This window comes from Hylobates moloch, unplaced genomic scaffold (genome assembly GCF_009828535.3).
Source record: "Hylobates moloch isolate HMO894 unplaced genomic scaffold, HMol_V3 SCAFFOLD_12, whole genome shotgun sequence".
NCBI lineage: Eukaryota > Metazoa > Chordata > Mammalia > Primates > Hylobatidae > Hylobates > Hylobates moloch.
In genome coordinates, this window is record NW_026652287.1 from 9,270,858 (window position 1) to 9,297,476 (window position 26,619).

The following is a 26,619-nucleotide window of genomic DNA, read 5'->3' on the forward strand; positions in this document are numbered from 1 at the left end:
CTGATTGATAAGTGGATTCTGAGATTTTATTGCTATATTTAAAAGAGTTTGAAAACCAGTGGTATAGAAGAAAGTGTTCATTGTTTAGATCTTTACTCTGGGAGCAGGAGGAAGTAAGGAGTTCCCAAATGGATTTTTCTTCTTCTAGAAATAATTATTTTGCCTTGAAAATTAGTAAGTACCACCAGATCACATGAAATTGATTCTGTTTGGGCTATAACCCCAGGTTTTGGGTTTTTTTTTTTTTTTCTTTTTTGAGACGGAGTCTTGCTCTGTCACCCAGGCTGGAGTGTGGTGGCGCGATCTTGGCTCAGTGCAGGCTCCGCCTCCCGGTTTCACGCCATTCTCCTGCCTCAGCCTCCCTAGTAGCTGGGACTACAGGCACCCGCCACCATGCCTGGCTAATTTTTTTTTGTATTTTTGTTAATTTTTATTAATTAATTAATTAATTAATTTTTTTGAGACAGAGTCTTGCTCTTGTTGCCCAGGCTAGAGTTCAGTGACGTGATCTCAGCTCACTGCAACCTCCACCTCCCGGGTTCAAGCAGTTCTCTGCCTCAGCCTTCCGAGTAGCTGGGATTACAAGCATGCGCCACCATGCCTGGCTAATTTTGTATTTTTAGTAGAGACAGGGCCTCCTCGGCCTCCCAAAGTGCTGGGATTACAGGCGTAATCCACCGCGCTGGCCTTGCTTGTTTTTAATGAGTCAAATGAAGTGTCTCAAAGTAATACTGGCTTTTGAATATCTTTCTGATAAATAATTTTCAAGCTTCCCATGCACACGTTCCTTTTGAGTTACTTGTTTTCTAAAGTTAATTCTTTACTTCCATAAAGACACATGGGTTTGAATATTTTCATGCCTGTGCTTAATTTAAATTAGTAATAGAGGCCAGGTGCGGTGGCTCACGCCTGTAATCCCAGCACTTTGGGATGCCAAAGTGGGCAGATCACCTGAGGTTGGGAGTTCAAGACCAGCCTGACCAACATGGAGAAACTCCGTTTCTACTTAAAAAAAAAAAAAAAAAAAAAAATTAGGCGGCCATGGTGGTGCATTCCTGTAATCCCAGCTACTTGGGGATCTGAGGCAGGAGAATCGCTTGAACTCGGGAGGAGGAGGTTGCAGTCAGCTGAGATTGCGCCAATGCACTCCATCCTGGGCAACAGGAGTGAAACTCCAAAAATAAATAAATAAATGAAAATAAATTAGTTATAGGCAGATTGACATTCTTTGGTTTTTGAAATGTGTAAACTTCTGGGTTTTTTATTTTTATTTTTTTAGACAAAGTCTTGTTCTGTCATCCACGCTGAAGTGCAGTGGTGCAGTCTCAGCTCATTTCAACCTCCACCTCCCAGGTTCAAGCAATTCTCTCCCTCAGTCTCCCGAGTAGCTGGGATTTCAGGCGCCCGCCACCACGCCCAGCTTGTTTCTGTATTTTTAGTAGAGACGGGGTTTCACAATCTTGGCCAGGCTGGTCTTGAACTCTTGACCCTGTAATCCACCCGCCTTGGTGTCCCAAAAATGCTGGGATTACAGGCGTGAGCCGCCGCACCAGCCTTAAACTTCTGGATTTTTAAATAATGGGAAAATAAGTTCAGAATTTTCTTCTAAATGTAATTTGACTTTTTCCTCCTCAGCTGATGTAAGCAATGGTACAGTAAAGAAAGAGTCTTCTACTAAAGAAGGAGCTAGAATATGGATAAACGACATGAAGATGAGGAGTTTTTCCCCAACCATGGTGAGTTTCAAATAGCCGTGTCTTTATTTTTGTGTAGTATGACAGTGTACTCAACTAAAAGTGTTCTATATGGAACAACCCTCAGAAGCCTGTTTTTGGGTTGGGAAGAAGCTATACAGGCATGTAAACTAATGGATGCGCTTAAACCTCACTGGAATAATATAGATACTAACCAGGGTGGTTAAAACTTGCAGATTTGATGGAGTGTGGCACTAACATGCAGTACTGATATCTTACTGTTAAAAATCTCATCTGAGCAGAAAAAAAGACAATGTGGGGTTAACGAAAAGTATTTGATAACTTTGTTCATTTTAGGACCGAACTTGAATAGAAAGCTCATAATGCACTGACAGATCATATAATGGTCTGGTTATGAGTAATTCTTTTTTTTTTTCTTTTTTTTTTTTTTTTTTTTTTTTTTTTTTTTTTTGAGACAGAGTCTCACTCTATCGCCCAGGCTGGAGTGCAGTGGTGCTATCTTGGCTCACTGTAACCTCCGCCTCCCAGGTTCAAGCGATTCTCTCACCTCGCCTCTCAAGTAGCTGAGATTACAGGCATGTGCCACCATGCCTGGCTAATTTTTGTATTTTCAGTAGAAATGGGGTTTCACCATGTTGGCCAGGCTGGTCTCGAACTCCTGACCTCAGGTAATCCGCCCGCCTCAGCCTCCGAAAGTGCTGAGATTACAGGCGTGAGCCACTGCACTCAGCCTGGTTATAATTATTAACATTTTGAAAATGCTGTATGCTTTGGATCAATTGATTCCATACATTTATTTAATAAATTCTCCATGTATAAGATTGTTAATATGTGGTAGGTTTCTACAAGAAGTATATTTATTACATGCTTCTACCTTCAGTAAACAAAATTTGACAACCATCTCGATTAAGTAGTAATAATGAAAAGTACATCAAAAGGTATGCAATGTGCTACTCACAATAAAGGTTAAGAATTTGGAGGAAAAGGTGACCTTCATAAACTCTAGTGGCCTGGTGGACTTTATGGAGGAGGAATAATGGAGTTTGGGTTTTGAGTATGATGAGACTTTGAGGTGGGATATTAGGAAAGGAGCTATAGGATTAATAAGGCGTGGAGGAGGTAGTGACTATGTGCTTCAGTGAAAATAAGCCAGGAAGCTTAGCTTGTAGAAAGAAGTGGGAATAGTAGGTCTGGGCTCCATGGAGGGTCCTGAATTGAGGTTTTTGTCGTCGTCGTTGTTTTTGAGATGGAGTCTTGCTCTGTTGACCAGGCTGGAGTGTAGTGGTGCGATCTTGGCTCACTGCAACCTCCGCCTCCCAGGTTCAAGCGATTCTTCTGCCTCAGCTTCCTGAGTAGCTGGGATTACAGGTGCCCGCCACCAGGCCTGGCTAATTTTTGTGTTTTTAGTAGAGACGGGGTTTTACCATGTTGGCCAGGCTGGTCTCAAATGCCTGACCTCAAGTGATCCCTCCAGCTCGGCCTCCCAAAGTGCTGGGAGGCCAAGGTGCCCTGCGCTGAATTGAGTTTGAAGGACTTTGGACTTAGTCTAGCACCATTTAGTCAGTAGACATGAAGGGACCTGTTAGTGATGCAGGAGTTGGGGTGCAGACTGAGTAAAGGGGTAGGGAAGACAGATTCAGGATGAGTAGGAGTAGGCAAAAGAGAGAGGTTGGAAAGTTGGTTAACGTAAGGGGGAAGTAAGAAGGGGTATACTAGAGACCTTGCAGAGGAGATTGGAAAAGGGAGAGGGGAAAGGAAAAAAAGAGATGACTACATAATGATACCAAAAGAATTTTGGGACTTGGTTCTGGAATATGGAATTGGAGACAGTACAGCAAACTGTAGCTGAGGTTTTGAATGGGGACCAGGAGAACAACAGTGCTACTGGCGGTACCCAGTTTACTTAGTGATTGTCTACTAGCAGCACTTGGAAGGTGATTTTTGGAAACTAAAAATGCATATTTCTTCAAGAAATGTTTTATGTGGTTTTCACATTTCCATTTCAGTCCGTTACATACCAGAAGTTTTTTATTGGCTTAGCAGTTAAACTTAACATCTCAGAGAGACTGTGAACTGATAGCCCATCAACCAGACTAGTCGACGTGTGTGTGTGTGTGTGTGTGCGTGTGCGTGCGTGTGTGTGTGTGTTGTTAGACGGTGTCTTGCTGTCACCCAGGCTGGAGGGCAGTGGCGCGATCTCAGCTCACTGCAACCTCTGCCTCCCAGGTTCAAGTGATTCTCCTGCCTCAGCCTCCCGAGTAGCTGGGATTACAGGCGCCCGCCCCCCCTCCCCACCACACCCAGATAATTTTTGTATATTTTATTTTATTTATTTATTTTGAGATGGAGTCTCGCTCTATCACAGGCTGGAGTGCATTGGTGCAGTCTTGGCTCACTGCAACCTCCCCTTCCCGGGTTCAAGCAATTCTCTTCTTCAACCTCCCAAGTAGCTGGGATTGCAGGCGCCTGCCACTACGCCCTGCTAATTTTTTTTTGTATTTTTTAGTAGAGATGGGGTTTCACCATCTTGGCCAGGCTGGTCTTGAACTCCTGACCTCGTGATTCACCTGCCTCGGCCTCCCAAAGTTCTGGGATTTCAGGCGTGAGCCACTGCGCCTGGCCTGTATTTTTTAGTAGAGACGGGGTTTTGCCATGTTGGCCAGGCTGGTCTTGAACTCCTTACCTCAGGTGATCTGCCCACCCCTGCTGCCCAAGTGCTGGGATCACAGGCGTGAGCCACCACGCCCGGCTGACAAATGTGTTTTGTTTGGCCTTCATGGTATTTTGAAGAATTTTGAATTTGTTTGCTGACATACACAAATCCTGATTTCCTAGTTATTTTGAAAAATGGGGAGTACCTGACAACCCCAGGCCCACGTTCCCCATCTAGTAAGATTTGCCCAGCATTGTGTAGTGAACATCTACATGGTGTGTTGGGCAAACATTTCCCAGGTACCATGGTCTCCCTCCCCCGAGTTATCTCTTTGAGCTAAATTTGATATCAGTTGTCATCTCACATGCACCTGGCTTCAAGGTATTACTTGTTTGTTTCCCGGATATAGTGGTCCTTCAGTATTACCAACTTATCCTTGAGTTATTCAATTATCATCAATTTTATGATGATTTTAAAAAACTCTAGGTAGGAGAATAAAGGATGGAAGGAGAAAGGAGCCTGCTTATCTTAACGTAGAATACATTTATATTTTATAAGAGAGAACAGGGTTAGACGGTGGGTGTGAAGAGGACCCAGAATTTAGGTAATTTGCCTAAATTAAAAAACACTACACAATTAAATAACAGCAGAATTGGGATTCAAATCTATTCATTTGGCCAATCCTATTTTGCCTCGAATTTCTGAAATTGAGTTTTATTTTAGCATAATTTCTAAGAATATTCTAAGTTCTTAGATTTTATCTAAAGACTCCATAGGTTAATGTTGATTGGATGGTTATGTCCCACTTCTTTTCCTTTTCACGTTTATTATCTATTTGCAATCATATTCTGCTCTAGATTCTGAGGTAAATGAAAAAAGAGCCTGTCCTTCACTTTTAATGCTGTCTTGATCTTGCCTTAATTTGCCTTAACCTGTAGGTTTTTGTTCTCCTCTTCCCTTGGCACACTGAGTTTCACAACAGTTTCTTTATACTCTTCCCTGAACAAGTGCATGCTAATAAACAGTTGCCTAATGATTGTACTGGTAATGAAAAGTGGCTTGTTCCAGATCTTCCTTTATTCCTTTAAGATCCTGTAGAGGAAGAAAAGGGAAGCATAACTGTGGTGACCATTCACTTGGTTTGCTGAGGACAGTCTGGGTTTACTTCTGTTTTCTCAGTGTAATGCTCAATAGCTCCCCAACTCAAATGTGCCAGGGTTTGGAAAATAAATTACATGGCCATCTTATATATGATCACGATTGCACCTGTGGAGACACAGAAGTCTGAAGTAAATTTTTCTGTTCTTCATAAGGGCCTCTAAAATAAACTCCAGTCTTCTGGGATTTTGGTTTTAGGATATGCAGGAAAGCAGACAAATAGAAGTGAACTGAGAAGAAGGAGGGATGTGAGACTGAGAGGCCCTGTTTGTGGTGATGCAGGGTCCTTTGGGGCCAGTCCACCTTTGCTAGCGTTCACTCCAGTTCTGCACTAGGAAGAACCAGACACACTGCTTGCTCTTTCTCCTGGAACTAGAATGAAGGCGAAGTCTGAGTGCAGAGAGAGTCCTGGGCATCAAGGAGGGGTGGTAGGCAGTATTGAAGGGGAAAGTAGCTTGACATGATGGTGGCCGGAAGGACGTGGAGTCTTGTGGTGACTCATTTGTGGGTAAGAGACAGAGTAGGTCCTCGTTGTCTGTGCTCATTATTGGAGAAGCAGGAAAGCCACGAAGTGTGGCCCAGATTTTGGGGAGTATTGAGGTGGCGCGTCATGTTTCCATGATGGAAATTTGTAGGTGTTCCTACAAGAGAGTTTTTCTGTGTGTTGGCTGGGCATCTGGTCCCTGGATTTGGGATTGATTGTGCTCTTTCCGTGTTGCAGAAGGTTCCTGTTGTAAAAGAAGATGATGAACCAGAGGAAGAAGACGAAGAAGAAATGGGTCATGCAGAAACCTATGCAGAATACATGCCAATAAAATGTATGTCTTTGGGATTTGTCAGATATTTACATCAAAGTTTTCCTGTGGTTTCTTTGGTTCTTTTTGTTTTGTTTTGTTTTTTCTATATAAATTTAGAATCTTGTTTTAGGTCAAAGTCTTCTAAAACCAAAACTAAAGCTTGGATTTTATTTTAATTTTGTTCCTAGGAGTAGTATTATAAAAATCAAAGGTAATTGTAAAGATACATAAAGCTAAGATATTTAATACAACTTGTCTAAAATTGTAAAAACATTGAAATTATAAAAATAATTGTGCTATTTGAATTCCATAGTTTTAAATTAACTTTGTTTCTCCCTTTTGTATAACATAATTCTTTTTTTAGCAGCCACTGTATGAAGTCGAAAATTAGGTTTTTAATATTTGCATAAAATTTTCACTTTTTCATTATAGGAAACAAATCTATGTCTAGAATTTGTCTTTCATGTAGTCTTGGTTTCTATAAAAAACCACTAATAATACCATTTGAATTGAACTACAATTCTCTTTTTATCAATTACTGATGGACTCAAGATTCCATCCTTTTCTGGTCACCTGCAGTGAATTTTAGGAGTCCTATCTGAACTTCTGTTTTATTTATTCCAGTAATCATTTTGCAAAAGGATTGAAAGAGTTTATGGCCCTTTAAACCAGAGGACAGCAAACTAAATCTGGACCACTCCCTCTTTTATAGTAAATAAAGTTTTATTGGAACATAGACATGTTTATTGGTTTACTTATTATCTATGGCTACAACAGCAATGTTAAGTAGTTGTACAAGAGACAGGATGGCCTAAAACGGCAAAATCATTCTCTGACCCTTTACAGAAAAAGCTTCCTGATCGTTATTTTAATGTATTCATGTTGTACATTTTGGGGACTTGGTTGTTTAACTTTATAGCCAAGTTTGTCTTTCAAATACTTTTCAAAGTAAAATATATTCTTTTTAAGACGGGGTCTGGCTCGTTACTCAGTCTGGAGTGCAGTGGCATGCTCTTGCCTCACTGCAACCTCCACCTCTCAGGATCCCTCCTGGATTCTAGCGATTCTCATGCCTGAGCCTCCTGAGTAGCTAGGATTACAGGTGTGCACCACCATGCCTGGCTGATTTTTGTATTTTTAGTAGAGATGGGGTTTCACCGTGTTGGCCAGGCTGGTCTCAAATGCCTGACCTCAGGAGATCCACCCACCTTGGCCTCCCAAGTGCTGGGATTACAGGCGTGAGCCACCGTGCCCAGCCAGGCAGTGGCACAATCTTAGCTCACTGTAGCCTCAGCCTTCAAGGCTAAAGCAATCCTCCTGCCTCAGCCTCCTGAGTAGCTCGGACCACAGGTCCCACCACCATGCCCAGCTAATTTTTGGATTTTAATTATAGAGATGAGGGTCTCACTATATTGCCAAGGCTGGTCTTGAACTCTTGACCTCAAATGATACTCCTGCTTTGGCCTCCCAAAGTGCTGAGATTGCAAGCATGAACCTTCATGCCTAGCCTCAAAATAAAATTATATTGCAAACTTTTTTTATTTTATTTTATTTATTTATTTATTTTATTCTACTTTAGGTTTTAGGGTACATGTGCACAATGTGCAGGTTTGTTACATATGTATCCATGTGCCATATTGATTTCTTGCACCCATTAACTCGTCATTTAGCATTAGGTATATCTCCTAATGCTGTCCCTCCCCCCTCCCCCAACCCCACAACAGTCCGCAGAGTGTGATGTTCCCCTTCCTGTGTCCATGAGTTCTCATTGTTCAATTCCCACCTATGAGTGAGAACATGCAGTGTTTGGTTTTTTGTCCTTGCGATAGTTTACTGAGAATGATGTTTTAGTAACTGAACTCCTTAATCTGGCATTATGTTCTGTTACTATTAGAGAACCTGCTGGTATGAACCAAGTTGGTGTTTTTTTAGATCTTTTTTTATCAGCAAATCTCTATTTTATTTTATTTATTATTTAATTTTATTTATTTATTTTTTGAGACAGAGTCTCACTCCATCACTCAGGCTGGAGTGCAATGGCACAGTCTCGGCTCACTGCAACCTCCGTCTCCTGAGTTCAAGCAATTCTCGTTCCTCAGCCTCCTGAGTAGCTGGAATTACAGGCGCGTGCCAACGTGCCCAGCTAATTTTTGTATTTTTAGTAGAGACAGGGTTTTGCTATGTTGGCCAGGCTGGTCTTGAATGCCTGACCTCAAGTGATCCCTCCACCTCGGCCTCCCAAAGTGCTGAGATTACAGGCGTGAGCCACCCGCCTGCCCCAGATCTCTGTTTTAACCATATGTAGTTGATAAATCATTTTAGTCAAATATAGATAGTACTTTATCATCAGTAACTTTTTATGGAAGCCCAGAGTGAATACTTTTTAATTATTTTTCTTTGTTATAAAAAGAACATTGAAATATAATGAAACTGGAAATGTTATTACTTAGAATAATTAAAATAAAATGTTTTTACATTTTTGTTTAGTAAAAATTGGCCTGCGTCATCCAGATGCTGTAGTGGAAACCAGCTCTTTATCCAGTGTTACTCCTCCTGATGTTTGGTACAAAACATCCATTTCTGAGGAAACCATTGATAATGGCTGGTTATCAGCATTGCAGCTTGAGGCAATTACATATGCCGCCCAGGTAAGCAATAATATTTCATAATTAATACAATAATTATTTTATCCTATTCTGTATAACATAGTTGTTTCAATCTAAAGGTAACTTTTCCTTGTATGAAAACCTTGTAAATGTGATTTTTATGAAAGTTTAATGTGTTGGAAAATTAAATTTTAGAAGTGTAGCAGAGATCCAGATAGTGCATTTCCAGTGGAAATGGCAGATGTTATAACTTTCTTGGAATTTCCTGGGAATATCTATTAAAATTACAAATATGTATATCGACCGGGCGCAGTGGCTCATGTCTGCAATTCCAGCACTTTGGGAGGCTGAGGTGGGTATATTGGTTGAGCCCAGGAGTTCAAGACCAGTCTGGATAACGTGGTGAAATATCATGTCTACGAAAAATACAAAAAATTAGCTGAGTGTAGTGGCACACGCCTATAGTCCCAGTTTCTCAGGTGGCTGTGGTAGGGGAATCACCTCAGCCCGGGAAGTCGAGGCTGCAATAAGCTGTGATCTTGTCACTCCAGCCTGGGTGATGGGAACGAGACCCTGTCTCAAAAAAAAAAAAAAAAAAATTACATGTATGTATATGTGTGTGTGTATATACCCGTTTCTAGGAGTGTGTTGCCTAGAACTGTTAGATAAGAACATATGTGGCCGGGCGCGGTGGCTCAGGCTTGTAATCCCAGCACTTTGGGAGGCCGAGGCGGGCGGATCACGAGGTCAGGAGATCGAGACCATGGTGAAACCCCGTCTCTACTAAAAATACAAAAAAATTAGCCAGGCATGGTGGCGGGCGCCTGTAGTCCCAGCTACTCGGAGAGGCTAAGGCAGGAGAATGGCGGGAACCCAGGAGGCGGAGCTTGCAGTGAGCCGAGATTGCGCCACTGCACTCCAGCCTGTGCGGACAGAGCGAGACTCTGTCTCAAAAAAAAAAAAAAATGCAGAATGATATTTGTTGTACCTTTTGTCCCCCCAGCTGGAAAAGATTTGAGCATCCACATTATTGGGGGGAATTGCATAAACTGTGATATTATTGGACAGTGGGGGTGTTGTGTGGGCTTTTAAAACGATGTGAGGTAAACAGTTGTCTTGAAATGATTTCAGTCATATTCCATATCTGTAAAATAAGTAATGACCAAAATAGCATTTATCCTCCATATTTTGTGTGATATAAAACTTTTAATTTGGCTGGGCATGGTGGCTCACACCTGTAATCCCAGCACTTCTTTTTTTTTTCTTCTGAGATGGAATCTTGCTGTGTCGCCCAGGCTACAGTGCAGTGGTGCGATCTTGGCTCACTGGAACCTCCGCCTCGCAGGTTCACACCATTCTTCTGCCTCAGCCTCCGGAGTAGCTGGGACTACAGGTGCCTGCCGCCACGCCCGGCTAATTTTTTCTATTTTTAGTGGAGATGGAGTTCTACCGTGTTAGCCAGGATAGTCTTGATCTCCTGACCTCATGATCCACCCACCTCGGCCTCCCAAAGTGCTGGGATTATAGGTGTGAGCCACCGTGCCCGGCCCAATGCCAGCACTTTGGGAGGCCGAGGCAGGCGGGTCACCCTGAGGTCAGGAGTTTGAGACCAGCCTGGCCAACGTGGTGAAACCCTGTCTCTACCAAAAATACAAAACTTAGCCAGGCATGGTGGTGCTCACCTGTAGTCCCATCTACTCGGGAAGCTAAGTCAGGAGAATCACTTGAACCCAGAGGTGGAGGTTGCAGTGAGCTGAGATGGTGCCACTGCACTCCAGCCTGGATGACAGAGTGAGACTCTGTCTCAAAAAAGAAAAAAAAACACTGGCTGGGCACAGTGGCTCATGCCTGTAATCCCAGCACTTTTGGAGGCTGGAGGCTGAGGCTGGCGGATCACCTGAGGTCGGGAGTTCGATACCAGTCTGGCCAACATGGTGAAACCCCGTCTCTACTAAAAATACAAAAACTAGCTCTGTGTGGTCGCACATGCCTGTAATCCCAGCTACTCGGGAGGCTGAGGCAGGAGAATCACTTGAACTCAGGAGGCGGAGGTTGTGGTGAGCTGAGATTGTGCCATTGCACTCTAGCCTGATTGCACTCTAGCCTGGGCAACAAGAGCAAAATGTCTCAAAAACAAAACAAACAAACAAAAACTTCATTTGATTCTGCAAGTGTTGATAAGGGGTATGGCGGGCTCCTCACCAATTTGTTAACTTTCATTACCTGGTGCATGGGAGAGTAGCAGGAAATAATATATGGTAAATATGTAGAAAGTATTCACATTAAGCTGGGCACAGTGACTCAGGCCTGTAATCCCAGCTCTTCGGGAGGCTGAGGCGGGCAGATCACGAGGTCAGGAGATCGAGATCATCCTGGCTAACATGGTGAAACCCCGTTTCTACTAAAAATACAAAAAATTAGCCAGGCGTGGTGGTGGGTGCCTGTAGTCCCAGCTACTCAGGAGGCTGAGGCAGGAGAATGGCGTGAACCCGGGAGGCAGAGGTTGCAGTGAGCCAAGATCACGCCACTGCACTCCAGCCTGGGCGACAGAGTGAGACTCCATCTCAAAAAAAAAAATCCAAAACTCTATGAAATTTATGTAAAAATAAAGTCACAAAATCCATATACAAAACAAAAAATATGACATCAATATATTCCTATTCCTAAAACAGTGTATGAAAGATTGATCACCAAAATATCTGAAGGATTATATCAATTACCAGTGTTTTGTTTTTCAGCAACATGAAACTTTCCTACCTAATGGAGATCGTGCTGGCTTCTTAATAGGTGATGGTGCTGGTGTAGGAAAAGGAAGGACGATAGCAGGAATCATCTATGAAAATTATTTGTTGAGTAGAAAACGAGCATTGTGGTAAGTGTTTAAAAACTGGCTGTGGGCCGGGTGCGGCGGATCACGAGGTTAGGAGATGGAGACCATCCTGGCTAACACAGTGAAACTCTATCTCTACTAAAAATACAAAAAATTAGCCAGGCGTTGTGGTGGGTGCCTGTAGTCGCAACTACTCAGGAGGCTGAGGCAGAAGAATGGCGTGAACCCGGGAGGCATAGCTTGCAGTGAGCCGAGATTGTTCCACTGCACTCCAGCCTGGGTGACAGAGTGTGACTCGTCTCAAAAAAAAAATGAATAAAAATAAAAAATAAAAAAACTGGCTATGGAAGGTTTTGTTAGTGAGTAATTATTTTAGCATGTGGGGATGGGATCCTCCTTCCCCATTAACAGGATCTTTGTCACCCAGGCTGGAGTGCTGTGGCATATTCATGGTTCACTGCAGCCTCTACCTCAGGGGCTCAAGCAATTCTCCTGCCTCAGCCTCTGGAGTAGGTGGGACTACAGGCGTGCACTACCATGCTTGGCTAATTTTTTGTAGATACGGGCTCTTCTTGTGTTGCTCAGGCTGGTCTCGAACTCCTGGGCTCAAGCAGTCCTCCTGCCTCAGGCTCCCAAAGTGCTAGGATTACGGGTGTGAGCCACTGCACTCAGTGGGATGGGTTTTAACGAGTAAGTGTATTTTCTTTTTCTTTTTTTTTTTTTTTTTGTTTAAGTGTCAAGACCTGGCTTTATTAATTCCTGAATTCTAGAATGATATAATTTGTATTTAATTTGTGCTTTTTAATATTTTGGCAGGTTTAGTGTTTCAAATGACTTAAAGTATGATGCTGAAAGAGATTTAAGGGATATTGGAGCAAAAAACATTTTGGTTCATTCATTAAATAAGGTATGAAATCTTTTTATTCAGTTGGTCATTCAATAAATACTGACTCATCTATGAGATGAAAATAATAATAGCTATGTATATAAGGGGAAACTTTTTGGAAAACTTTGATGTTACTCCACAGAAAGCATAGTGAGTGCTAGCAACTATTGTTGGTTTGTGGATTCCTATGTGCTAAACACTGATAGGCAGTAGCCACTCATCACATGTGGCTATTGAGTAGTGTAAATGACCAGTGCAAATTGAGGTGTGCTCTTAAGTGTACAGTGCATACCAGTTGATTCTCTCAATTTTCAGTGTTATTTTTGTGTTTCTTTTATAGTTTGTATGCCACAAGGGTGCAGTTTAGACAGGTGGCATACCTTGCACTATAGGTCACCAAATCATATGCGATGTAGATAGTTATGGCTTGGGCAGGCTGGTTTCAGTATTTGTACAGCTAATGGACTTGAGTTACCCATACCTCTGCTCATGTGAAAACAATTCTGTAAGCTGAAAGACAATGTGTGCCAGTGTGTTTTAGAATGTTAAGGTTCAGTTAGCGAATCTTTATTGCCTTACTATGCATGCACCAATTGTTGGTGTTATAAGGTTAAAATAGACTGATAGGGTTCCTGGAAGGGCCTCCCTAGTAGCCCTTTGAAAATAAGTAACTGCACCTATACTTCCCATGGTGAGTCCTAAGTTGAATTCAGTGTTGCCCTAAACAGTGGCTTGTTAGGGTGGGTTTTACTGGGTGGATTTGTAGCTATAAAGTACTGTGTCTTGAATGACTGTATACAATTCAGAACTAAAAGGATGTAAGTGGCATCTAGAATTTTTTTTTTTTTATTTCAGAGTAGTATTAGAAAGGCGCATTAACAACTACTCATAATTCTTATGTATCAGAAATTAATCACAGTGTTTTGCATATAGTAAGTGCACAATAAGTGTTTGTAAATTGTGACTTTTCTTATAGGGGAGTTTGTCTGGTTTTTAATGTGTTTTTTTTGTGGTGATAAAGTTTTTAAGACTTTGAAAATTGGATTTGAAAAAAAAAAAAGATCTCAACTCTGTTGCCCAGGCTGAAGTGCAGTGGTGCAATCTCAGCTCACTGCAACCTCTGTCTCCCAGGCTCAAGCAACTCTCCCACCTCAGCTTCTGTGGTAGCTGGGACTACAGACATGCGCCATGATGCCTGGCTAATTTTTGTATATTTTGTAGAGATGGGGTTTCACTATGTTGACCAGGCTGGTCTTGGAGCTCCTGAGCTCAAGCAGTCCGCCCATCTTTACCTCCCAAAGTGTGGGGATTACAGATGTGAGCCACTGTGCCCTACCAAAAACTGGATTTTTGTACCATAAAGTTGTATGTTTGGGTTGTGTACATTTATACAAATAAATTTGTGTCTCTGTACTTTTGCATTTTCTGAAGCCTGTCATGGGCCTAACAAGAGTTCCTGCTTGTGAATGTTTAGTTGGGATAAATGTTTCAGTGAGAAAGGTATACTAATTAACTAAATTCTTTTCTTTTTTAGTTTAAATACGGAAAAATTTCTTCCAAACATAATGGGAGTGTGAAAAAGGGTGTTATTTTTGCTACTTACTCTTCACTTATTGGTGAAAGCCAGTCTGGCGGCAAGTATAAAACTAGGTTAAAACAACTTCTGCATTGGTGTGGTGATGACTTCGATGGAGTGGTATCCTTTATGGCAAATATTTTTCTATTTTTTAACGACAAGAAAATTATAAAAGGGTAGACCTTTGGGAAACAGGAATCTTGAGATTAAACGAGTTGCTGGAGTGAAAACTTTAATGATTACCTAGAGTCCAAAGGGATTGGAAAGTTGATTCGGTTTTTTACCTTTCAGGAGACCAATGTTTAACCTCCTGGTTTAGAAAAATGTTAATAGATACAAGGAATACTGAATACCGTATTCCCCTTTTGAGGATTAACATTGCATATTTACATAGCAGAATACGCGAGAAGACTAAGGGAAAGAAAACTGTTAGAACTTAGTGGTCCCAGACTTGTTCACAGTATATCTTTTAACGGTCCTGCGTGAGGAACATCACTTTTTGTAATGCTGATTAAATTGGTTACCAATCATGCTTCTACTTTTACAAGTTACCAGATAACAACTTCTTGCTGCAGTGGGTTCTTTTCTCTGTTTTAATTTAGAGGCAAATTGCTGGTTTAAATTCCAAATTCAGTGAATGTCTTTGAGACTAGAGAGGGAGGAGGATGTAACTGGGGAAAGGCCCATAGGACTTCCTTTGTATTTGCAGTCATGAAGTAGGCAATCAGAAGGCCTCAGGGAAATAAAAGTTAACTCTTCTTGAAAGACTAGAGATTCTTAATACTAATGTGATACATTCCTTAATTCATTCCATTTAGATAGTGTTTGATGAGTGTCATAAAGCCAAAAACTTATGTCCTGTTGGTTCTTCAAAGCCAACCAAGACAGGCTTAGCAGTTTTAGAGCTTCAGAACAAATTGCCAAAAGCCAGAGTTGTTTATGCTAGTGCAACTGGTGAGTATTTATTTATTTAAAAATATATATTGTAGGTTATTTTTTCAACTATAATATATTTCATTTGTGGGATTTTCAGGTGCTTCTGAACCACGCAACATGGCCTATATGAACCGTCTTGGCATATGGGGTGAGGGTACTCCATTTAGAGAATTCAGTGATTTTATTCAAGCAGTAGAACGGAGGTAATGCAGTTTACGGTATATATTCTTCTCAGTAGCAATCTAAGAAATGTGTTATTCCTAAAGCCCATTCTCTGTATGTTAAAATTCTACTGTATTGGTAGTTACTGTATGTTTTAATTTTATTCAGAGGAGTTGGTGCCATGGAAATAGTTGCTATGGATATGAAGCTCAGAGGAATGTACATTGCTCGACAGCTGAGCTTTACTGGAGTGACCTTCAAAATTGAGGAAGTTCTTCTTTCTCAGAGCTATGTTAAAATGTATAACAAAGCCGTCAAGCTGGTGAGGAATTTTTCTTAATTCCTAGTATTTATTTAATGTATCTGATAATGTTTCTGTTAGTTTTGGCGATTGCGATGCCTCCTGCCCATGGGAATGTATTTCTACTATAAAACAACAGATGAAGCCAGGCACAGTGTCTCATGCCTCAGCAGTTTGGGAGGCTGAGGCGAGCAGGTCACCTGAGGTCAAGAGTTCAAGACCAGGCCAGGCACGGTGGCTCACGCCTGTAATCCCAGCACTTTGGGAGGCCGAGGCGGGCGGATCACGAGGTCAGGAGATCGAGACCATCCTGGCTAACACAGTGAAACCCCATCTCTACTAAAAATACAAAAAAAGTAGCCAGACGAGGTGGCGGGCGCCTGTAGTCCCAGTTACTTGGGAGGCTGAGGCAAGAGAATGGCGTGAACCCCAGGGGGCGGAGCCTGCAGTGAGCTGAGACCGCACCACTGCACTCCAGCCTGGGCTACAGCGAGACTCTGTCTCAAAAAAAAAAAAAAAAAAAAAGCATTCAAGACCAGCCTGGCCTACATGTTGAAACCTCGCCTCTACTAAAAATACGAAAAAAAATTAGCTGGGCGTGGTGGCGCGTGCCTGTAGTGCCAGCTACTTGGGGAGGCTGAGCCAGGAGAATCGCTTGAACCTAGGAGGCGGAGGTTGCAGTGAGCCAAGATGGTGCCACTGCACTTCAGCTTGGGTAACAGAGGGAGACTCCATCGCAAAACAAAAACGAAAACAAACCAGATGAGTTACCATATGATAGGCTGTTTAAGCAATGTGGTTTTTTTGGTTTTGGTTTTTTTTTTTTTTTTTTTTTTAATTGAAGCAGGGTCTTACTCTGTCGCCTAGACTGGAGTACAGTAGTGTGATCTTGGCTTACTGCAACCTCTACCTCCCAGGTTCAAGGAGTCCTCTGAACTCTGCCTCCTGAGTAGCAGGGACTGCAGGCACGTGTCAATGTGCCTGGCTAATTGTTGTATTTTTTTGGTAGAGATGAGGTTTTACAGTGTTGCCCAGCCTGATCTGGAACTCCTGGGCTCAAGCGATCCACCTGCCTCAGCCTCCCAAAGTGCTGGAATTACAGGCATCAGCCACTGCGCCTGGCCTAACCAATGTTCTTATATTTCAGATTGTCCATGTTTTCATTTTGTTAAGGTAATTGATAAGTTATAGCCATTTATTTCAGTTGCATAGTTCTTAAAATCACATTATTTTCTAAAATGACTGCATTAGGTAATAAGAAACTTGAGACAACTGTGTGAGTATCCTGAGAAATAGATTCCCAAGTTACTAAAGATGATTTATTAAATTAATATTAAATGGTCTTGCACTTAACATTATTTTGATTTAATTGGTATTTTTAAATAACTAGACTCAAAGATGAAGTGTCTAAAATGTTGATTATGTATCTTCAGTGGGTCATCGCGAGAGAGCGGTTTCAGCAAGCTGCAGATCTGATTGATGCTGAGCAACGAATGAAGAAGTCCATGTGGGGTCAGTTCTGGTCTGCTCACCAGAGGTTCTTCAAATACTTATGCATAGCATCCAAAGTTAAAAGGGTTGTGCAACTAGCTCGAGAGGAAATCAAGAATGGAAAAGTAAGTAGAAGAACTCATTAAGAGATTGTTTTGGGGTTATGTTGTTTAGTCTTTGTGGGTGCTGAGGTTTTCTGCTTGTAAAATCTGGTTTTCCTAAAGGATAGTAAAACTTCTAAAAAATACATTTCTTAAAATTACAAAAGCAATGCCTGCTTAGAGCATTTGGAGAGTTCAGAAAAGTATAACAAAGTAAACATCGCCATAATTGGTCATCCATAGCTGTTAGCACTGGTAACATATGGATGTGTATTGGATTAAGGTTTTTTCTTTTTGGTGAATATTTAACTACTTAAAGCATAAGATACTATAAACTCTACAAGGGCAAGGGTTTCACTCATGCTTACTACTGTCTGTAATCCTATCTCCTGCCTAAATTTTTGACACGTAACCTGTCTCAAATATATAGAAGAAATAAGTAAAACAAATGTGTGTTTTATAATAATGAGGACATTCTTGTTTGAAATCTTTGTTTAGCTAAATGTTTAAAATGTGTCTTGGTAGGAAGCCACAAACGTTATTACTTGTAATTAACGTGTTTTCTTTTTTCTCCAGTGTGTTGTAATTGGTCTGCAGTCTACAGGAGAAGCTAGAACATTAGAAGCTTTGGAAGAGGGCGGGGGAGAATTGAATGATTTTGTTTCAACTGCCAAGTAATGTTTTTGTTTTTCTTTTTGAGTTCTTACTTACATTAGTTCCAATGTGGGCATTTCCTGGAGACAAAACTTTTGATTCACCTGCATCATCTTTAAGTTTTCTTGATCTGAGTTTTCTGCTTTTCTGTAACAGTGTATCTATTGGAAAACAATAACAGAAATCTCATAATCCTAAAATGTTAAGCATTTTGCCAATATTTCACAGAGTATGTGAACTAACAGAAGGGCTTGATTTTGTTTGTCTTGTACATCTTGGAAATCTGTGACAGCTTGGTTTAGTTTCAGTTTTAGTGTACTGTATTTGAAACTACCATTATCCACAGGAACAGTAGTAACTATAGTTTGTCCTGATATAACGAAGTCTACTTTATAAGTTGGCTGAGGATGGTGGCTCACACCTGTAATCTCAGCACTTTGGGAGGCCAACGTGGGCGCATCACTTGAGGTCGGTAGTTCGAGACCAGCCTGACCAAAATGGTGAAACCGCATCTCAACTAAAAATAAAAAAATTAGTTGGGCATGGTGGCACACGCCCTGTAGTCCCACCTACCTGGAGGCTGAGGCAGGAGAATCCCTTGAACCTGTGAGGTGGAGGTTGCAGTGAGCCAAGATTGCACCACTGCACTACACTCCACTCTGGGCGGCAGAGTGAGACCCTGTCTCTAAAAAAAATAAATAAATAAAGTCTACTTTAAAAGTTGAAAATAAGCATGAGATCTTCAGAAATAGATTTTAAAATGTTTTAGGCATTGCTTTTAGTTTGCCTAACCTCCAAATTCAAACTCTGGTAGTAAACTGAGCAAAATAAACTTGCTGCTCTACTATTTTGTGCCTTGGGATTCATTCAGATGCTCCTTTTAAAAGCAATACATGGGGCTCGTGCCTGTAATCCAGGCACTTTGGGAGGCTGAGTCGGGCAGATCACCAGAGATCAGGAGTTTGAGACCAGCCTGGCCAACACGGTGAAACCCCGTCTCTACTAAAAATACAAAAACTAGCCAGGCGTGGTGGCGGGCACCTGTAATCCCAGCTACTGGAGAGGCTGAGGCAGGAGAATTGCTTGAACCAAGGAGGCAGAGGTTGCAGTGAGCCGAGATTGCACCATTGCACTCCAGCCTGGGTGACAGAGAGACTCCGTCTCAAAAAAAAAAAAAGAAAAAAGAAAGACATATACCTGCTAATCTATATTTTTCTGTACATAATTGCCTAGAACTACTGTGTCCGGAATGGCAGCCACTTGTCACATGTGGCTATTGAGCCGTTGAAATGACTGATCCATATTGAGATGTTATTCTATGTGTACTGAGCCAGGTTTCAAAGACTCCTTAAGAGAAAATAATGTAAGGCCGGGCGCGGTGGCTCACGCTTGTAATCCCAGCACTTTGGGAGGCCGACGCGGGCGGATCACGAGGTCACAAGATCGAGACCACAGTGAAACCCCGTCTCTACTAAAAATACAAAAAAATTAGCCGGGCGTGGTGGCAGGCGCCTGTAGTCCCAGCTACTTGGAGAGGCTGAGGCAGGAGAATGGCGTGAACCCGGGAGGCGGAGTTTGCAGTGAGCCGAGATTGCGCCACTGCACTCTAGCCTGGGCGACAGAGCGAGACTCCGTCTCAAAAAAAAAAAAAAAAAAAAAAGAAAATAATGTAAAACATACGTGTTGACATGGTATATTGAGTTAAATAAAATGCATTATTGAAATTAGTTCCACCAGTTTTATTTATTTTTTTACTTTTTTTTGAGACAGAGTCTCGCTCTTTAGCCCAGGCTGGACTGCAGTGGCGCTGTCTCGGCTTACTGCAAGCTCCACCTCCCAGGTTCACGCCATTCTCCTGCCTCAGCCTGCCGAGTAGCTGGGATTACAGGCACCTGCCACCGCGCCCGGCTAATTTTTTCTATTTTTAGCAGAGGTGGGGTTTCACGGTGTTAGCCAAGATGGTCTGGATCTCCTGACCTCGTGATCCGCCAGCCTCGGCCTCCCAAAGTGCTGAGATTACAGGCGTGAGCCACCGCTCCCGGCTTTTTAAACTTTTTTAATGTAAGCTACCAGAAAATACAATAATTGTGTATGTGGTTTGGCTTGCATTCTTATTTAGTTGGACAGCTTTGGGCTAGGAAATTAAAATTTATTTGAGCTTGTTTATCAGTATTTTGTAAAACTGAACAAGATATATTTCAATATATTTAATAATACTTTACATATAATTATTTTGTCAACTGAAGCAGTAATTGTCGCTGTTTCTCTCCTACAGAGGTGTATTGCAGTCACTCATTGAAAAACATTTTCCTGCTCCAGACAGGAAAAAACTTTATAGTCTACTAGGAATCGATTTGACAGCTCCAAGTAACAACAGTTCACCAAGAGATAGTCCTTGTAAAGAAAATAAAATAAAGAAGCGGAAAGGTGAGTACTTTAAAAAAGAAAAAATAGACCGGGCGCAGTGGCTCACACCTGTAGTCCCAGCACTTTGGGAGGCTGAGGTGGGCAGATCACGAGGTCAGGAGATCGAGACCATCCTGGCTAACACGGTGAAACCCTGTCTCTACTAAAAATACAAAAAATTAGCCGGGCATCGTGGTGGGCACCTGTAGTCCCAGCTACTCTGGAGACTGAGGCAGGAGAATGTCGTGAACCCAGGAGGTGGAGCTTGCAGTGAGCTGAGATAGCACCACTGCACTCCAGCCTGGGTGACAGAGCGAGACTGCGTCTCAAAAAAAAGAAAAAATAGTTGATGTCGAAAATACCACAAACATAAGCATTTTAAAGTGGCTATATTTTGGGAATGAACTGCCTTCCGTGAATTCACAAATGGTTCCAGATTTTCACTGTCACTTGTACAATTTTGAATGCACAAGTTATCCCCGTTTTAAATTAGGAATTGAAAATTCACTGGTGGTTGGCAGTGTGTTAAGCACTTGGCTATATACATTCTATCACATAACCTGGCAGAGGTCCATATGAAATTAGGTCTTATTTTTCCTTTTTTTTTTTTTTTTTTTTTGAGACGGAGTGTCGCTCTGTCACCCAGGCTGGAGTGCAGTGGCGCGATCTCGGCTCACTGCAAGCTCCGCCTCCCGGGTTCACGCCATTCTCCTGCCTCAGCCTCTCCGAGTAGCTGGGACTACAGGTGCCCGCCACCACGCCCGGCTAATTTTTTGTACTTTTAGTAGAGACGGGGTTTTACCATGGTCTCGATCTCCTGACCCCGTGATCCGCCCGCCTCGGCCTCCCAAAGTGCTGGGATTACAAGCGTGAGCCACTGCGCCCAGCCTTATTTTTCCAATTTTATAGACCGAAGTCATTAAAGCACAGAAAGATTTAAAGGTTAAAGAGTTTTCCTAGGTTCACAGAGATAGTTAATGATTCATGGGAACTAAAACCTGTGTCTTTGTATTGTCAGACTTGTTTTTTAATATATAGAGAGCTGGGTGTTTCAGTAGTCTTCTTTAAAAGAGCTTTTTTTTTGTTTTTTTTTTTTTTTGTTTGGGAGTCTCACTCTGTCACCCAGGCTGGAGTGCAGTGGCACCATCTTGGCTCACTGCAACCTCTGCCTTCTGGGTTCAAGGAGCTGGGATTACAGGCATGCACCACCATGCCCTGCTAATTTTTGTATTTTTAGTAGAGATGGGGTTTCACCATGTTGGTCAGGTTGGTCTCGAACTCCTGAGCTTAAGCAATGCGCCCACCTAGGCCTCCCAAAGTGCTGGGATTACAGGTGTGAGCCATCCCGCCCAGTCCTGTTTCGGTTTTAGAAGTTGACTTCTCGCCTGGCACAGTGGCTCACGCCTGTAATCCCAGGTTTCTGGGAGGCTGAGGCAGACGGATCGGCTGAGGTCAGGAGTTTGAGACCAGCCTGGCCAACATGGCGAAACCCCGTCTCTACTTAAAATACAAAACTTAGCCAGGCCTGGTGGCAGGGGCACCTTATAATCCCAGCTACGTGGGAGGCTGAGGCGTTAGAATCACTTGAACTTGGGAGGTGGAGGTTTCAGTGAGCCAAGAGTATGCCACTGCACTTTAGCCTGGGAGACAGAGTAGACACTGTCGGGGAAAAAAAAAAAATCTGGTCATGGTGGCATGTGCCTGTAGTCCCAGGTACTTGGGAGGCTGAGGTGGGAAGATCACATGAGCCAGGGAAGTCGAGGCTGTAGTGAGCTATGATTGTGCCACTGCACTCCATCTTGGGCAACAGTGAGGCCCTGTCTCCAAAAATAAAAAGGTTTTATAAATTGATTTTCTATTGATTTTCTAAGTATTCTATGTCTATAAACCTGTAATTATTAGGCCTCTTCTCAAATCTGATACACAGTCAAATTGTGACTATGCCAGAGGTTCTGCTTTTACTCTGTTGTCCTGAATTTGTCTTGAAACTTGTGCACTTGAAGGCAGCCTTGACTTAGTACTTCTGTATCCAATTTCTTCTTCAGAATAAATGTTTATAACCTTATTTTTTATGAGAGTCCAAAAGGTTAGCGCTGGTTTGTGAATTGTTTGTTTTTTGACTTAGATAAATACTTTTCCTCTGCACTTTTCATTTGAATTAATTCATGAACTAAATATGATGTACTGGATCTTAAGAAACATTGAATTTGGGCTGACTCTGTTGTTTGTGGCTGAGGGTAGGTGAAGAAATAACTCGAGAAGCCAAAAAAGCACGAAAAGTAGGTGGCCTTACTGGTAGCAGTTCTGACGACAGTGGAAGTGCATCTGATGCCTCTGATAATGAAGAAAGTGACTATGAGAGCTCTAAAAACATGAGTTCTGGAGATGATGATGATTTCAACCCATTTAGAGATGAGTCTAGTGAGGATGATGAAAATGGTAAGTTCAGTATATTAAATATACACGAAAGCGTATACTATTTCAGTATATTTGAAAATGGGAATGAAACCTTTTCTTCTGTACAGTACAAATGACCACACAGATTATAATCTTTGCTTGGTGGAAAGCTCCAGGCTTATCTGCCTTCTGGAGGTTTGAGCCTCGTATATGTGAGAAGATAACCTCAATTTTGTGCAGTTACTTTTAACTTGAAAACATGGATTTGTACCCCATGGTGTATGGATGGACCAGCGTAGGTGGTGATAAGTTATCAGTTAACAATATAAAAAATTTCATCCGGTCGCGGTGGCTCATGTCTGTAATCCCAGCATTTGGGAGGCTGAGGTGGGCGGATCACCTGAGGCTGGGAGTTGGAGACCAGCCTGACCAACGTGGAGAAACCGCATCTCTACTAAAAATACAAAATTAACCAGGTGTGGTGGCACATACCTGTAATCTGAGCTACTCAGGAGGCTGAGGCAGGAGAATCACTTGAACCCAGGAGGTGGAGATTGCAGTAAGCCGAGATTGCGCCATTGCACTCCAGCCCGGGCTACAACAGCGAAACATAGTCTCAAAAAAAAAAAAATTTACAGGTTGTTTCCTTTGAAGATTCTGTACTTGTTTTAACAAATGATTTGACATCAATCTTTCCTTAACACTCAGATCCCTGGTTAATCAGAAAAGACCACAAGAAAAACAAAGAGAAAAAAAAGAAGAAAAGTATAGATCCAGATTCTATTCAAAGTGCCTTATTAGCATCAGGTCTTGGATCAAAACGACCTAGTTTTTCATCTACACCAGTTATCTCACCTGCTCCTAACAGTACACCAGGTATCCATATAGAAACTTCCTTTTTGAAATACTCTTTTAAACAAAAATATTTAAACTTTGTACTAACTTTTAACAAATGTTCTTTATCTAGCTAACAGTAACACCAACAGTAACAATAGCCTTATAACAAGTCAGGATGCTGTGGAAAGGGCTCAGCAGATGAAGAAAGACCTGCTTGATAAGCTAGAAAAATTAGCTGAAGACCTCCCCCCTAATACCCTGGATGAACTTATCGATGAACTTGGTGGCCCTGAGAACGTTGCTGAGGTAAATAGGCCTGTATCTCTTGGTGACATTTTTGCCATTTGAACCCCTGTAAAATGAGTTGTATTTTGACTTATCTTCACATAATAATCTCAATTTCTTAGATTATAGAATTCTTGTTCTACTTTAGTTGCCATCCTACATCCAATGAACTGCTGCCTCCAGTATCTGAGTGTCTGTCCCAAGCCACTGGTCCTAGTTACTACGCTTGTCACGCATCTTTTGTGATTGTGGCCATGTGTCAAGGTTTTTCCAGGGACTATGTTGCAGTGTTCTGTATCCTTCAGTGCGTGGTGCAGCACAGCCTGTGCTTTTATCTCCCATGTGTCTTCAAGGAAAGAGGCACTGAGTCTGTCCACCGCAGTCAGGTACCTTCATTGTAATGACATTGTTTGGCTTCTCAGATGACTGGCCGCAAGGGACGGGTTGTGAGCAATGATGATGGAAGCATATCTTATGAGTCAAGATCTGAACTTGATGTGCCTGTGGAAATACTAAACATCACAGAAAAACAACGATTTATGGATGGAGATAAGGTATGTTTTACTGGGATGCTTCTCAGTGAAAAGAACAATGCCTGTATATTTAGATTAAGCTTTAGAAGAGTTTTTTTCCTTTTAATATAAGTCATGTCCATTGAGTATTGTCATTCTGTATTTTTTAGTAATTGTACATACTGAATATTGTACTTGTTTTTAATATTTTATCATTGAATATAATAAGTATTTGCCGGGTGCAGTGGCTCAGGCCTGTAATCCTAGCACTTTGGGAGGCCAAGGTGGGCAGATCAGTTGAGCTCTGGAGTTTGAGACCAGCCTGGGCAGCATAGTGAAACCCCGTCTCTACTGAAAATACAAAAAATTAGCTGGGTGTGGAGGTGCATGCCTGTAATCCCAGCTGCTCAGAAGGCAGAGGTGGGAGGATAGCTTAACCCTGGGCGGTGCAGGTTGCAGTGAGTCGAGATCGCACCACTACACTCCAGCCTGGGCAACAGAGCTATTATGCAAATTTTTTTACTAATTGCCCTTTCTCACGGAATATTTTGCATGTTTTTATTGTTTTATCATTGAATATAGTAAGTATTGTGTATAATGCATAGAATTAGATATGGCTCTTGAGTGCTTTGGAGGCTTTTGAAATATTTAATCATGATATAAAAATACTGTGTTCTCTCTGGGCGTGGTGGCTCATGCCTGTAATCCCAACACTTTGGGAGGCCAAGATAGGCAGATCATGAGGTCAGGAGTTCAAGACCAGCCTGGCAAACATGGTGGTGAAACCCCATCTCTACTAAAAAATACAAAAATTAGCCAGGTGTGGTGAGCGCCTGTAATCCCAGCTACTCAGGAGGCTGAGGCAGGAGAATAGCTTGAACCTGGGAGGCAGGGGTTGCAGTGAGCCAAGACTGCACCATTGCACTCCCACCTGGGCAACAGAGTAAGACTGTCTCAAAAGAAAAAAAATGTTCTCTTAGTTCATCTTGGTGTTGTGACATCTAATGTCATTCTAGTGTCATTCTGATTTTGAGACTAAAATATTTATGTGTGTCCATATTACTAGTAACTTTGGTTTCACTGTTTATTTTATTGCTATATCATGTTATATTAAGATGATTTACGAGGCTGGGCGTGGTGGCTCACGCTTGTAATCCCAGCACTTTGGGAGGCCGAGGTGGGCGGATCACGAGGTCAGGAGATCAAGACCACGGTGAAACCCCGTCTCTACTAAAAATACAAAAAATTAGCCGGGCGTGGTGGCGGGTGCCTGTAGTCCCAGCTACTCGGAGAGGCTGAGGCAGGAGAATGGCGTGAACCTGGGAGGCGGAGCTTGCAGTGAGCCGAGATTGCGCCACTGCACTCCAGCCTGGGCGACAGAGCGAGACTCCGTCTCAAAAAAAAAAAAAAAAAGATGATTTACTGTAAATGGCTTACAGATTACATTCCCATATCCAACGATTGTAGAGATTTTGGGTGCCTCCAGAGACTCTTTTTTTTTCTTCTGAGACAGAGTCTTACTCTGTTGCCCAGGCGGGAGTGCAGTGCAGTGGCATGATCAACTCACTGCTACCTTCACCTCCCGAGTCCAAGTGATTCTTGTGCCTCAGCCTCCCGAGTAGCTGGGACTACAGGCACGTGCCACCACGCCCGGCTAATTTTTTGTATTTTTGGTAGAGACGGGGTTTACCCGTGGTCTCGATCTCCTGACCTCGTGATCCGCCCGCCTCGGCCTCCCAAAGTGCTGGGATTACAAGCGTGAGCCACCGCGCCCGGCCTAATTTTTGTATTTTTTGACAGAGACAGGTTTCACCATATTGACCTGGCTGGTCTTGAACTCCGGACCTCAAATGATGTGCCCACCTCTGCCTCCCAAAATGCTGGGATTATAGGTGTGAGCTACTGTGCTGGCCCAGAGACTCTGTAGACTGTTTGTTTGAGAAGGACGGTCACTTTGTCCCCCAGGCTGGATCTCAGCTCACTGCCATCTCCACCTCCCGAGTTCAAGCAGTTCTCTGCCTCAGCCTCCTGAGTAGCTGGGAATATAGGCACACACCACCACACCTGGCTAAGTTTTGTATTTTTAGTAGAGACAGACTTTCACCATGTTGGCCAGGCTGGTCTTGAACCCCTGACCTCAAATGATCCATCCGCCTCAGCCTCTCAAAGTACTAGATTACAAGAGTTTTGAGACCAGCCTGGGCAACATAGTGGGACCCCGCCGTGTACAGGGAAAATAGTCACATGATGGCACACGCCCACAGTCCCAGTACTGGGGAGGCTGAGGTGAAAGGATCACTTGAGCTTGAGAGGTGA

At 42.4% G+C, this 26,619-nt stretch overlaps 1 protein-coding gene across 7 annotated transcripts in view; it reads left to right on the forward strand.

Annotated features, from left to right (window-relative positions):
• SBNO1 (strawberry notch homolog 1) overlaps positions 1–26,619 on the forward strand; it is a 79,374-nt gene that overhangs the window by 22,129 nt on the left and 30,626 nt on the right. For all 7 annotated transcript variants that reach the window (XR_009209075.1, XM_032168374.2, XM_058425651.1 and 4 more), the window contains 16 exons: positions 1,636–1,736; positions 6,248–6,344; positions 8,811–8,971; positions 11,668–11,801; positions 12,576–12,666; positions 14,180–14,341; positions 15,040–15,175; positions 15,255–15,360; positions 15,488–15,641; positions 17,054–17,236; positions 17,789–17,886; positions 20,142–20,293; positions 22,514–22,711; positions 23,378–23,545; positions 23,637–23,812; positions 24,214–24,345. Coding sequence is in view for 6 of the 7 variants with exons in the window: in XM_032168374.2 (XP_032024265.1) it covers positions 1,636–1,736; positions 6,248–6,344; positions 8,811–8,971; positions 11,668–11,801; positions 12,576–12,666; positions 14,180–14,341; positions 15,040–15,175; positions 15,255–15,360; positions 15,488–15,641; positions 17,054–17,236; positions 17,789–17,886; positions 20,142–20,293; positions 22,514–22,711; positions 23,378–23,545; positions 23,637–23,812; positions 24,214–24,345 (2,249 nt within the window). In the remaining variant the exon portion in view is untranslated. The remainder of the gene's footprint in view (positions 1–1,635; positions 1,737–6,247; positions 6,345–8,810; positions 8,972–11,667; positions 11,802–12,575; positions 12,667–14,179; positions 14,342–15,039; positions 15,176–15,254; positions 15,361–15,487; positions 15,642–17,053; positions 17,237–17,788; positions 17,887–20,141; positions 20,294–22,513; positions 22,712–23,377; positions 23,546–23,636; positions 23,813–24,213; positions 24,346–26,619) is intronic.